Source organism: Cydia splendana, chromosome 22, assembly GCF_910591565.1.
Source record: "Cydia splendana chromosome 22, ilCydSple1.2, whole genome shotgun sequence".
NCBI classification, from domain to species: Eukaryota; Metazoa; Arthropoda; class Insecta; order Lepidoptera; family Tortricidae; genus Cydia; species Cydia splendana.
The window spans coordinates 7,287,781-7,302,767 of record NC_085981.1 but is presented as its reverse complement, the minus strand read 5'-3'; the positions used below and the strand labels follow the sequence as shown (position 1 = coordinate 7,302,767).

General features: G+C 38.7%; 1 protein-coding gene across 1 annotated transcript in view; it reads right to left on the bottom strand.

Moving 5' to 3' along the window:
- Positions 1 to 1,349: 1,349 nt before the first annotated feature.
- LOC134801522 (transmembrane and coiled-coil domains protein 2) overlaps positions 1,350 to 14,987 on the bottom strand; it is a 97,486-nt gene continuing 83,848 nt past the window's right edge. Inside the window, exons 12-20 of the mRNA XM_063774134.1 lie at positions 13,565 to 13,588; positions 12,283 to 12,430; positions 11,174 to 11,300; positions 10,398 to 10,508; positions 9,796 to 9,903; positions 8,277 to 8,470; positions 5,904 to 6,038; positions 5,054 to 5,098; positions 1,350 to 3,802 (exon numbers count right to left, since the gene is read on the bottom strand). Of these exons, the coding sequence (XP_063630204.1) occupies positions 5,071 to 5,098; positions 5,904 to 6,038; positions 8,277 to 8,470; positions 9,796 to 9,903; positions 10,398 to 10,508; positions 11,174 to 11,300; positions 12,283 to 12,430; positions 13,565 to 13,588 (875 nt within the window). The 3' untranslated portion in view covers positions 1,350 to 3,802; positions 5,054 to 5,070. The remainder of the gene's footprint in view (positions 3,803 to 5,053; positions 5,099 to 5,903; positions 6,039 to 8,276; positions 8,471 to 9,795; positions 9,904 to 10,397; positions 10,509 to 11,173; positions 11,301 to 12,282; positions 12,431 to 13,564; positions 13,589 to 14,987) is intronic.

Below are 14,987 nucleotides of genomic sequence, written 5' to 3'. Positions count from 1 at the left end.
CGGTAGGAGCAACGTGTCTTGCTATTTCAGTCATGTCAAATACGAACGTTTCCGAGAAAATACGATGGAAAACAATAATGCACTATCTGTATACCAAGAGGGACCCAATTATCGGGTGCTCTATAATTATCCTCCTCTGTAATCCTTCAACGGCCGGTTTTTTGCACTTCCGGATAAGTGAGTTCCTACTGTAAGTATATAATAGGCGTAGCGTTTACAGGGTTAATTCTTCCATTTACAAATTCGGGAAGATAAAATAGACCTGTATACAACTCTTGGAAGTTTGTACAAGAGATAACGTATAGGTGAAAATATGGCGAATAATATTAAATAAAACTCAGTTTAATAGTTTGTGATGATTTAATTCATTAATTCAATCCATAGCCGGCAACAAAATGTACAACACCTCACTCTCATTCCATACAAATGTACAACTTCACTTCGATGGGCGAGCACGAGATACAAAACAATAAAACCAACGTGATACAACGTAATTAAAGAACTAAGGGCCTACCGCGAAAATAGACGTTATCTGCCTCTCTATAGCTCGAATATGCAAGAGTGTGAGGCAGATAATGAAATTTCGGTTTTTGCGGTAGGCCCGCTGACTTACCAGAGATTAGAAGGTTATATTAGAGTGCTAAAGTCACCGACACTTCGAATGAGATTCAAAAATGTCTTTGTATTTACAATTTTGCATTTTTCAGCGTAACATATGATTTTGTTTTCTTTGACTTCATTTAGTCCTCTATAACTGTCTATTCTCCGCTTTTACTGTTTTCACAACTAAAATAAATAATTATCATTAATAAATAATTTCATTATTCAATGTGATTAAAAATGTATTTAATTTTTTTAATTAATTGAAAATCTGCGTTAACCAAACTATAGGAACTCTATTCTCGTTCTTGAAACAGGCATAATATAGGATGTATATATAGGATGTGAAATTACTAATTGTCATAGATTTTTTCATAATCTCGTATGGGGCACAATGTCAGGTGTAATTCTGTTTTTCTATGAGAGTGAACCAAGAAAAAGTTATCAGGGATATCATTAAAATCTATTTTATTCATAAAAAAAATATGATTAGGTAGTAGGTATCCGTATTAAAGCTTAAACAAGTTTGTTAAATATAATATTGAAGTAAAAATTGTCATATTAATAGCACTAAAGGTGTGTCTAGAAATATTGAACCTCTCTTGGTTCACTAAGTTTAAAAAAATGTAAATAAATAATACAATATTTGTGAATTGTTAATTGATTGAAACATTGAATCGCATTCACATTGCAATAATAGGTACCTTAATGTCCATTCTCACATAATACAATAATGAAGAGTCCAACAATTGGCTGTACATTATAATAATTTATTTGCCATTTCGTTCGTATGCACAACATTTACATTCGTCAACAACATGCGAGGAGCCAATAAACGTCACAAAAATAAACTTATTCAGAACAAAACGTAAATAATATGTACATAATTACATCGACAACTTAACGATCAACGGCTTCAAAACCTCAATAGTTTGTACATCGCAACAACGCTGCTCAACTCGGTTTAGACTAAAAATCTAGTTATAAAGTATTGGCTATGTTCATACTAGCTATTCCGTTAGAAATTTTGGAATGTATTCGCTTTAAAAATATCAATATCGTATTGTTTAGTTTATTAATAAAAAGATTTTCCTAGATAGTTCACCGAGCCTAACGCAGAGTGCGGACGCTCGCAGGACTATTCTAAAATACTGGACATTTTCTACAAGTCCTTCCTTGATGTACATTACGAACACAAGTGATCTCTTCAGATATCTTACTGTTTTAGATATCATTGAACAGATCTTTGATGTGCCGCTAACCGTGCCAAGTGACTTTACAGTTTACCCTAATATATTATTGCTAACCATTGAATAAGACACTTGAATGATCATATTAATGAGAGAAATAACCGCATTCACTAAAATACTATCACGGGCGAGCGGTCGCACTCCGCGCTAGAGGATATTTCGCTAAATATACATATGTTATTTTATTCTGCATTTTAATATTAAAAATTGACTACAACATCCACAGTTGCTAAAAAAATACAAAGATTACAGTACTACGATTTAAAGTATGCGCTCAGTTCAGTCGAAGTGTTTCTCAAATGTTTTTGACATCTGCCTTTAACATGGAGATAGCAATGATTGCTGAGGCGTATATTACAAATCGTAGTACAGTACATGAGCAGTAACGCGCCGTCTACCGGCTAAAGCATTCCGTAAAAAAAATATTCAAAATATTTTAAAAGCTAATGTGATGGCAAACTTACCTTTCCCGTAAAAAAAGTATTTACAATGTGCTACATCCGTTTGCCCGGAAACCCGACGTGGCGGATAAATAATTTGATAGAAAATACTACAGCCAAGCTTCCGGAAAAACGAATGGTAAATAAAATGTCCGTCACCTACGATAATGAAGAGAGGATTGTGATAAGTATGTCGCATGAATTCGAGAATTTGTCTAAAATTCTAGCCTTGATTAGGGTGGTATTCCACCTATCCAATTTCTTTCTCCAATGTGTATTTGCGTGTTAGATTTTGCTTAGTAAAAGAGTGAGACGCAATGCACATTGGACCAAGAGCACAGTGGAATACCACACTTAGACACGCTGGTAGCGAGCAAACCACTGACCTACGTCGGGCCCAGCCCGTATACAAAACATTGTTTAATACTAAATCGCAACTAAAGTAAAATACAGCTATGAATATCACTGTTATATACCAGTCAAGTGACGCAGCTCACTTGACTGCCTTAGTCTACTATATGACGAAAAATGTCTAGACGCCTGTTTTTCAGTTAAAAGTGAAATTACAACCTATTGTGAGTTGGCACAAGGTCGCTTTTGATATAACACGGCGTTTGACATATTCTCGCGTTGACAAAACGTTCCAAAACTTTAGGTAAGTAATTTTAGTATCATGCGTTAATGCCTCTGTATATTTTGACTAAACATTATGTATATTTGAGCATTCATGACACTAAAACATCTTTAGTAGCGTGGGATCAACATTTAAACAATAAAATTAGGACAATGATAAGCTAGCTACTTTACTACTACATTGCAAAAATGAACGAATATAAAATTTGCTTAATAATAGAAAAACTTCTTTGCTGTATTCTATGTCGTATAAATACAATAGCAACTTTGTTCTGTGCGAAATAAAGTTTATATTTATTTGCTTAACACCACGCCACTACAAAAATTATACACGTTTGACTATATAATAAAATACAAGTTGGTATCAGTAAAAAATAATACAAAAAACATACATTCTAATTAACCGCTTGTATTCTATTTTACAATAAGTACAACAGTCTGAGAAATCTGTCGAAGTATTGTCAAAAATATTTTTATCATTGATACAAATATCAAATGTTTAATTTCACATGTCATTTATTTCATATACAAACAGTTGTCGCTAATGAATAGTCAAATTGAGTTAATCAGTACGGATAATATGATGGTCGTTCTTGTCTACGTGACAGCGTGATAAAACGGTGTCCATCACTTTCTATCCCGCGATGTTAAAAAGTGACAGTTATTTTATCACGTGGATAAAACCATCCATAATACGCCTGCTGATGATTCAATGTCAGAAATAATCGTCACATTTCACTTTTCACTAACAACAACCGGAATATATTTAACTTATCATAAGTATGTCAACACAATTTCGTCCATGTTACATATATTTTGCCGACACAATGACAAAAGAAACAGGACTGAATTGCAATATTTTACCTAATTCACCAATAAGGGGTCATCCATTAATTACGTCACACGAATTTCTAGGTTTTTTGACCCCTCCCCCCCCCTTGTCACATTTGGTCACATTTGGCAAACCCCTCCCCCCTAGTGTGACGTCACATTTTTTCTACGAAATCGCCAAATCGAATTAAGTAAGTACCTAAGTATTATTAATATTTTATCAAAATATTTTTGACGATATAAATACAGTGAAACCTGGTTAATTGGCACCTGGATAAATGGAAAACCTCAATAATTGCAACCAAAAGTCCGGTCCCGGTCCCTTGAGACCAAAAGGCCTCTATAATTGAAATTTTAGAACCTCTATAATTGCAATTTAGATTTTAGTGCTTTTCGTAATTTTGCCTCTGTAATTGACCACATCGCAACTAAGACCTCTATAATTGACACTGTGCTAAAAAAATCCGTTATTTTTGCTCTTCTTTTTACCTCTATTATTGAAACGAGTCTTACTTATTACCTCTGTAATTGAAATATGTATTTGTAGACAGCAGAAACAATATTTTAATAGCAATGATCATTTTATTTATATCTTCATCCAGAATTCAATTTATTTATTGGGTATCTATCACAGCCTGTAGTAGGTGAAATAGTTTTGATTAAATCAAAAACAAAGTATGCTTTTTACATTCTAATAAAACTTTCTTCTACAATTCAAGGGAATTTATTAAACCCAAATGATTAATAGGAAAATAAACTTTGAGCAGTAATAATTAATGTAGTGTAAAAGTACAAGTCAGAAGCAAAGCAAACAAAGCAAATCAAACAGAAGAAGAAGACCGAACGGAAGCGTGTAAATCTACTTTCAATGGTTATTTGCACCTCCATAAAAGAAATTTGTCAGAACATCTGTTAATGAGAACCTCTATAATTGACACAACGATTTTTTGAACCTCGTTAATTGACACGACCTGCTTAAATGAAAAACCTGGATAATTGACAAAAAATGGCCGGTCCCTTGAGATTGCAATTATCCAGGTTCCACTGTATTAGTAATTTTATAACCCAAAACTGCTTAAGAAAGAAAATTAAAAGAATAAAAACGATTATCGTTTTAAAAACTTGTTATTTAAATGTACAGCGAATAAAATAATGTAAAAAAAAAAATCGGTTACTGATGAAGTTAAAGTGACGTCACAAAGTTTGTGTCTCCCCCCTCCCCCATGTCACAATATGTCACATTTTCTTGACCCCCTCCCTCCCCCTAAACGTGTGACGTAATTAATGGATGACCCCTAACGCCGAATTGTGTTTAGTTAACCACATAACGCATTGCATTCATACCTGTAGTGAAAAAAAAAAGAAAATTAAACAAAACGAAAATAAAATAACATAAATTTGAAATGATTATTGCAATTACGTCCAACGAATATTTTACATGGATTTACTATACATATATGCCTATATTGAATTTATAAATACTATACTTTGTTGATATGATTTATGTCTGCTACAGCCTACAACTATTATACATACATATACATTATTGTACATACAAAGCGTCTTGGATGTGAAAAGTATATAAAATAATTATGATCATATCAGACAAACTATAAAAATAATAGTATATAAAGCTGACACGTAAAAAAACTAATAATATTTATAACACTATCATCTCTATATCTTTATAGAACCCAGTACGAAACGAAGCTTTAAACTTCTTTCTGTTTCTTCCTAGTTTAATTCAAAACTTTCGCAACTGAAGGTAAATAAAACACTCTTAGAAGTATGGTTCATAAAGAAATTGTTTCAAGATATCTTTTAGCAATGACCCATTGATTTTGTAAGATGCGTAAAATCTTATTAAGTGGTGTAGATGGCGCTGTACGGCTACATACATTATGCGGTAACTCTGGTTATCCAAAGTTGCCGTTTGACCAAAGACCACAAGACATATGGCGCAGTAAAGCGCCATCTGGCTCGAATATCAAACTTCTTTTCTTAAACGTTACCTCTCTAATACAATCAACAACTCTTTATTATCTTGTTGCTACAGCTCCTGAAGATGTTAAAACAGTCCAGAAGTTTCAAGTCCCGTTACCCCATACCACAACCCCGTACGGCGATCTCGGTTGGAAGTACCCATTACCTGTCATGGTGCTTGTCGAGTAGGTACTCTTTGAGCCGCCGGACCAGGTGCTCGGAGAGTTGCGTCACCTCCGGCCATTGTTTTAGGACCATCACACCCACCATTACGGCTAAGCTTGTTGTTAGAACTCGTACTCTGGAATTATAATACAAAGTTGTCACATGGTTGAATGTATGTTAAAATGATTATAGAGTTCGACCAAGCTACCTCTGCAGCGGATTTGATAGCACAGAGCGTGAAAGTGTTATCATAAATGTCAAATGTCTATGAAATTATGATGTTTAAAATAACAATTTCACGCTGTGCTATCAAATTCGCTGCAGAGTTAGATTGATTAACTCTATGTCGATATTACACAATATTGCGCGGGCAAGAATAAATAGATAACGTATATTAATTTTATGAGTAATTAATTAATTAATTATGAATGAACTTGTAGTTTGTATATAGCTATTTTTCTACATCCGTAATCATTACGTCAGGATCTGACGCTGAAATCCAGGAGAAATCGAGGGAGCTTTATAAATATTATACGCATACAAAGTTAACTCTTTACCAGGCTGACAGTTCAAAAATGACAATCGAATGTAAGTCTTTACTCATCAAAAATAAAATACATGTTTGAAGTGCCGTATGTGGGAAATATATATCCCTTAGCCTGGTAAAGGGTTAATTACGATTTTTTATAGCAACTCATGCATTTGTTCTGAATTAAACATTTGGTGAAGTTATGAACCGCTGATAAAATCCATATGACGTCATTTTAGTCTATTTTATGAAGTCTGTTATTTTTTGTTAGATTATTACACATACCTGGTGCGCAGGAAGGGCATGGCCACGCCGGCGATGGTGGCCATGAGCAGCAGGGCCAGCTGCAGCAGCGTGAGCGCCACGTTGAGCAGCTTGACGAGCAGCAGGCGCGGCGGCAGCGCGGCCACGCCCGCCATCCATTGCTCTAGTTACACATACCTGGTGCGCAGGAAGGGCATGGCCACGCCGGCGATGGTGGCCATGAGCAGCAGGGCCAGCTGCAGCAGCGTGAGCGCCACGTTGAGCAGCTTGACGAGCAGCAGGCGCGGCGGCAGCGCGGCCACGCCCGCCATCCATTGCTCTAGTTACACATACCTGGTGCGCAGGAAGGGCATGGCCACGCCGGCGATGGTGGCCATGAGCAGCAGGGCCAGCTGCAGCAGCGTGAGCGCCACGTTGAGCAGCTTGACGAGCAGCAGGCGCGGCGGCAGCGCGGCCACGCCCGCCATCCATTGCTCTAGTTACACATACCTGGTGCGCAGGAAGGGCATGGCCACGCCGGCGATGGTGGCCATGAGCAGCAGGGCCAGCTGCAGCAGCGTGAGCGCCACGTTGAGCAGCTTGACGAGCAGCAGGCGCGGCGGCAGCGCGGCCACGCCCGCCATCCATTGCTCTAGTTACACATACCTGGTGCGCAGGAAGGGCATGGCCACGCCGGCGATGGTGGCCATGAGCAGCAGGGCCAGCTGCAGCAGCGTGAGCGCCACGTTGAGCAGCTTGACGAGCAGCAGGCGCGGCGGCAGCGCGGCCACGCCCGCCATCCATTGCTCTAGTTACACATACCTGGTGCGCAGGAAGGGCATGGCCACGCCGGCGATGGTGGCCATGAGCAGCAGGGCCAGCTGCAGCAGCGTGAGCGCCACGTTGAGCAGCTTGACGAGCAGCAGGCGCGGCGGCAGCGCGGCCACGCCCGCCATCCATTGCTCTAGTTACACATACCTGGTGCGCAGGAAGGGCATGGCCACGCCGGCGATGGTGGCCATGAGCAGCAGGGCCAGCTGCAGCAGCGTGAGCGCCACGTTGAGCAGCTTGACGAGCAGCAGGCGCGGCGGCAGCGCGGCCACGCCCGCCATCCATTGCTCTAGTTACACATACCTGGTGCGCAGGAAGGGCATGGCCACGCCGGCGATGGTGGCCATGAGCAGCAGGGCCAGCTGCAGCAGCGTGAGCGCCACGTTGAGCAGCTTGACGAGCAGCAGGCGCGGCGGCAGCGCGGCCACGCCCGCCATCCATTGCTCTAGTTACACATACCTGGTGCGCAGGAAGGGCATGGCCACGCCGGCGATGGTGGCCATGAGCAGCAGGGCCAGCTGCAGCAGCGTGAGCGCCACGTTGAGCAGCTTGACGAGCAGCAGGCGCGGCGGCAGCGCGGCCACGCCCGCCATCCATTGCTCTAGTTACACATACCTGGTGCGCAGGAAGGGCATGGCCACGCCGGCGATGGTGGCCATGAGCAGCAGGGCCAGCTGCAGCAGCGTGAGCGCCACGTTGAGCAGCTTGACGAGCAGCAGGCGCGGCGGCAGCGCGGCCACGCCCGCCATCCATTGCTCTAGTTACACATACCTGGTGCGCAGGAAGGGCATGGCCACGCCGGCGATGGTGGCCATGAGCAGCAGGGCCAGCTGCAGCAGCGTGAGCGCCACGTTGAGCAGCTTGACGAGCAGCAGGCGCGGCGGCAGCGCGGCCACGCCCGCCTCGCCGCCCGCGCCGCCGCCGCCCGCCACGCCGCCAGCCATCCATTGCTCTAGTTTAATAATCTAAAAAAAAATGCAACGGTTTATAGTTCGTTTTTGTTAGCATTAGAAAGAAGGTAAGCGATCTTGACATGTCTTATAATTGAAAAACGCTTTTTAAAAATCAGCAACTATAACTTATGAAAGCAGAAGAATATAAATGATCGTATTAGATTCATAATTGTTACATATTTGCCGTGACTTATTTTTAAAACGTGTTTTTCAATTAAAAGACACATCAAGATTGTTTACCTTTTTTCTAATGCTAAAAAACACGAACTATAGAATCACTGATAATCTGAGATACTTTTTGAGATAATGTAGCTTTCCATAGAGAAGGATCCTCCTAACTCATTATGCTTTATGTGCAATACGGACCATTCTATCAAAATTTCTGTTGGAATTCCAGATAAAAAGGTCTTTTCTCAAAAATGGACGGCAAAGTCGACTTTGCCGTCTAAAAAATAGGTCGCGAAGCGCGTAGTTTATGGTCAGTCAAAAATTAAAAAGTTAAAAACATTGCAGTTTCGATTTTGGGACTGCAATGTTGCATACAAATTCCATTATTTGTCGAGTTCCAAACTTTTTAAAAGTTGAAATGGCCATATCAAATGAAGGCACATGCCCATTCAACAGCCAAACAGATGATTAGTACCGCGACTATTTAGCTGTCTCAAATAGGTTGGCGTATTTTCGGCAGTAAAATACACTTCTATTGTTTTATTAAAAAAATAAAAAGGCGGAAAAGCTAATTTTTTTAATTGTTTCTACTTTTTTCTGTGAAAATATATACGTAAGAACGTTGTTTCTGTAAAATATTTCTATGATATTTATATTTATCGCACCATTTTTGAGAAAAGCACTATATATGACTCGGCTGGAAGGCTACTTGCTGGCTTCGGATTCAACTAAACGGACTCCCAAGGTCGTCCGTTTAAAACGAATCCTCAGCCTGCAAGTAGCTACTTCCGAGCCTCAACAATAATGTACTATTATTGCACTTGAAACATGAGGATCCTTCTATGATGGAAAGCCAGAACACAATATAATAACTAGGCCCGTTTGAATATTTAACTAAAAAGCGAGCTGGAATACCCTACCTCGTAAGACCCAGGACATTTTTTTGCGTTTTGAATTTGTTTTGGAACTTTCTTTTATTTATAATTTTCTAAAAGAATTCAAAACTCCATTTGAATTTTTACATCATACAAGTAAGCAGAGATTGACATGGTGCCAACTTGCTGAATACCTTACCTATACACTTAAAAGAATGTTCTTATTGGTAGAAGTATAAGATTTACCTAAGTTTTCTTGGATAAAACATGTTAATACCATGCAATAGAGCTTACCTTAGTTTGACAGAGATCGAGCGCTTCATGAATGTCCCGTATCCTCTCTTCGCTTTGATATTGCACCTTCTCCTCTACGTCCGTTAAAGCTTGCTTTAGATTTTCAACCTAAAAAAAGTAATAATATAAGTACCTACCCACGACACTTTTTGTATCATTACAATATTATATGTACCTAGTATGTGATAAAGTTTCAAAATAACAATAAATGTGCAATTCTGCGTAGGGGACGCCACTAGCGAAAATAGTAAACAAACCGCCTTGATGCACCAGTGTTATCTTTACAAGTAACAAATAATCTGTGAAAACTTTAAAAAAGTGTTTACGGCATAGTATATAATTATAAGTTACTCTATGGTTTACGGTTTGTGCTAGTGCTGCACTCTGGCGGCAGAACATTGCAGAAATACTTCTTAATGTGCTTAGTTAGAGCGCGGCGCGCTCATTCATTCTTCCGTGTTAGTTTGTCTTAGATTGGGCCACTTTTTCACTATAAAACATTTTACAACAACGTTGCGTTGCAGAACATTAATTTCATCAAAGTCAAAAAAATAAGTTATTCAGGTTAGAAATTTGTTATAAGTTAAAAAATAGTAATTTACCTCATTCTGATGTAGTTCAGTGAGATCGTTGATTTGTTCTTCTAACCGCTCAGTCTTGAACCGTTCTTCCTGTAACCGCTCCGTCAAGTCTGACACCTCTTGTGATAGGTTCTGTATCACAACACATAAGTTTACTTAGTTATCGTAGAAATATTATTATTAATTATTTGCCCTACAGAGAGGTTCACCGAAATTGACGTAAATGAAATAAAGTAACGAATTACAGTTACGGGTCATGCACGTGACGCCACACCAGGGGGGGAGGGGTTTGCCAAACGTGACCAAGTGTGGCAATGAGGGGGGGAGGGGTCAAAAAACCTAGAAATTCGTGTGATGTAATTAATGGATGGCTTATAAAGTGCGTAAATGATGCTGCGTAAATTCGAAGTCAATGTTTGATTTTTTTTCCAGGTTTAATGTTTTCGGTCCGTTTTCCATGAAGTAAGCATGGTCTTACAACCAATATGTTAACAAACTAATAGGGTATTTGACTGTATTTAAAATAAATTATTTTACACCATGCATGAAATAAAGCACCAGAAGATTAATAGCGAAACGTAGACTGCAGTTATATTTAAACACAATTTGTATTTTAAAATTCGTATAAAACTATAAAGTAGGTAATTTGATTGTGACGTCACATGCTAGTATTTCATATAAATTCCATAGTAGGAAAATCGTTTTGACAGTTCGAAAAAAGAAACAGATTTGACTAGTAGTCAAATACCCTATTTTTTATAGGTTAAGTTAGTTTGTAAATGAGGTTGGTTGCAAACCTTAAGCGCGTCGAGTTTCTCTGCAAGCCTCTCGTAGTCCTCACGACGCGCGGCTAGTTCACTGAGGATCGGCTTGAGGCTCAGCGCCGCTTCTGACAAGTTGTTGGAGCCCGGCTGCGTCGGATATCTGCAACGAAAACATTACATGAACTTTTTCGACGCCGTGTCAAACACAAAAGCTGTCACTCGGACGCCACGTCACCGAAGTGTCAAAACTGAAATTGAACTTTATGCATATGCACGTAGGTCTATGTTGCTCTGTGGTCTTTGACGTTGGACCTGCGGTGCGGATATATCGGTCATTGGCGTCCAAAAGGTTAAAAAAACCAGACAAGTGCGAGTCGAACTCGCCCACCGAGGGTACAAAAAATACAAAATTCTTTATTTCATAAAAAACAGTACATATAATTTGAGGGACGGTGTCTCCCGGTAAGCAATATATGCCTGTGTTGGGAGGCACCGCTCTTCCGTTATTATTGTAATCTAACTAATACTAAATACTAATACCGTGGGTTCCGTACTTTTTAGTATTTGTTGTTTTAGCGGCAACAGAAATACATCGTCTGTGATAACTTCAAGTGTAGCTATCACGGTTCATGAGATACAGCCTGGTGACAGACAAACTTATATCATTTGATTTGAAAGCTCTTCATTGAAAATATTGCGAGGAAACCGGAATAATTCCAATAAGGCAACTTCTTTTGGGTTGGAAGGTCAGATTAGGTGGCAAATCAATATTTACAATTCTACATAAAGTATCTACACCAATTATTGGGATTAGGGTGCCAAAAAATGGATTCTTTGTTAATTTATGTTGCAACTAAAAGTAAACTAAACGTAAGTATCGTTCCTATTCGGAATAGGAAGACACATCGGCAGCGCGTTTCGGTAGTCAGAACAGCGCCATCTACTACCAGAAATGATACTTACACGGCTCCTTCACTGGTGACACTGCTGATAGGAGACTCTTCAGGGGAGTACTGGGTACGGTGAAGCCTCATAAATGATACTTACACGGCGCCTTCACTGGTGACACTGGTACTGGGAGACGCTTCGGGAGAGAACTAGGCAAGGTGGAGCTGGATCCCCTTAATATAAATAATACTAACACGGCTCCTTCACTGGTGACACTGCTGCTGGGAGACGCTTCAGGGGAGAACTTGGGCGCGGGCGAGGTGGCGGCACGGGGCAAGGTGGACCCTCTCGGCGCGGCTTCCCCTGCCTCGGACGCTCGCGAGCCTTCGGAGGACGCGTTCGCTGGATGTTGTAGAAACACTCAATACTGGGTTATGATTGGTTGTGCCTTATAAGGCAAATAGGCGGTAACAAGAGATCAAAACGGTATAATTTACTGTAGGTACATATTTCAATGTTTGTATGTGGTTACGTGTACTCTAGAAAACATAGTGTACTTTAAAATACGCTCCTATAACCGTGTACTTAATATAAATTGTGTTATTCAGAATTTGTATTTATAAATACATTAGGTTTAGTAATGTTAGTAACAGTACGTGCCTAAGAAACCGTGTTTTATAAATACGTGCATTATAAATTTTATAAATGTTATAATTTTGTTTGCAGCAAGCAAATAAATTCCATTGCTCAAAGTAATTGTGTATTACAGCGTGAAAATTAGCAAAGCGAATATCTGAATAATTAGTATGACAATTCTAAGACGTCTTACATAAAAACCTCACTTTGTAGACCGCTGGTAATTGTGAAAGAAAATGTATTTGTTTAATTGTACAGTTTATGAAACTGAATCAATAATTTAGTTTTTTAACTCTCAAAACTACGGGCAAAGTCACGTTCCTCGGAAATAAAAACAATTCGACAGAAAACGATGCCTACGTCCACAGGGCCATAAAACCGAATTAATGACTCCTCATTCGAAATGGACTTGTAATCTTGGCGCTACGGTAGAACACAAGAAAGAAACACAACACAAGCATCTATAAAATGTAAACAAACCGCCATATTGAAATTGTCAAAGAATGATGAATTTACTAGTGACTTTTGTTTACATAGTTAGCACGTTCCATAGAATACTTTACAGACTACTACAAAAACATTACCCTCTTCTGCGACGCGCAGTCGGGTAAAAAATCATAGTACATACTTCCCTTTAGTATTGGCGGGTTCAGAATAAAGAGCTGAGACCTCGCTAATATTACACCATCTAGATAAACTTTTTTAATTACGAGGAACGCATCTTTTTTATTGAAATTAGCTGTCCCTATTATTTTTTAATCTCTGGTACAGTCAGCAGCAAATACATTGTGACAGCTAAACTTTTTATTTTGATGCCTACTGTAATGCACTGGAAGGTATGCCTAAATATAAGCAAATATATCATTATATTGGCGAAACAGTTGCGTAGCGGGTATTTACCTCTCAGTTCCGCGTGTGGTGGGGCTGGCGTGCAAGAAAGAGACAACACGGTAAAGCAACGAAACTCACAAGACGCTGTGATTGCTTTGTACAATAGCTCATGAAATATAGACAAATGACCACTGCAATTTTAAATTGGATAGCTATGAAGAGAATGACCTGGTTTATCATACAGATTTCGACCTCTGAGTTCTCGAGCCAAATACAGATCTAATAGGGACTATATATTTTATTAATCTGTTTTTTTTTTAATATTTTACCATAGATTCCATGAAAGGAACTGGCAAAGGTATTGTCTAATCACTTAATCGGTAATCAATAGATACAAATAATAAATACTATGCTGGTTTGAATTGCAATGTTGCATGTTTTTAAGTTGTTTTTATGTTCAGCAAAAGTTGAAATCTGTTTGAAATTGAAATACTTCGAAGATAATAGTTGCATATTATGTCAGAATAATACCGTAGGGTCTGTTTCACACATCATTGTAAAAAATAATGTTACTTTACTAATGTGATAAGAAACAAGACCGCCAAGATTGGTAACAAGTGTTCTAGCGTATGCTAGATTGTACCAATCACGTTGGCGTGTGCGTCACATTTCTGGTTTGAAAAATGGCGTTCAAAAGGTTAAACAAGAAGCGCATGACGACATCAAATCTGTCACATAAATAAAAGCCTTAACAGCCATTGGAAAAGCCAGTTTAAATTTGGAACTTATTGCGTGTGAATACGGTAAGAAATTGAATGAGTTCTAATGGCTGTTACGACTGTTATGTACGGTGGGAGAGAAATGATATATGTACTAACAATTAATGTACAAGTAAAGTGCAAAATAATGAAGAGTAATATGAGTATTCAATAGAATTGTACTTATAAGTTGTTTTGTGGTAATAAAAGCTAAAATGAAATGTTAATGAAGATTAGTGAGAAATAAGGAATATTATATAGTTGTTTTAATAGTAACTCTTAATGCAGTATGCGTAATACATGCATAACATAAATTATAAATAAACACGATAGGCACGTAATGTAATAAAAAAAAAAGTAATTAGTGAAACATTATAAATATATCGTAAACATGACCCATTTTCTCTTGAATGTAATTTAGGTAAACTTGAAATGTATTAATTTAAATTGGTATTCATTGATTAATGATTAGTATTCTAAACATGCAAATTAAACACAAAAGGACCTACCTTGACCTATCCTAAACACAAATACATCAACCGTTTGTTATATAACACAATAGTAGCACATAAGTTAACAAACTCATAAAACAATAATAAAACACCTTACACTTTTTCCTACATTTCTTGCATTTGTTAAACAACATGGTAGTTATGACAATCCCTCACAACACTGTCGCATTGTGTTTGCACACTGCAATCACATAATACTAAAACCTACTTCACTATCATGAC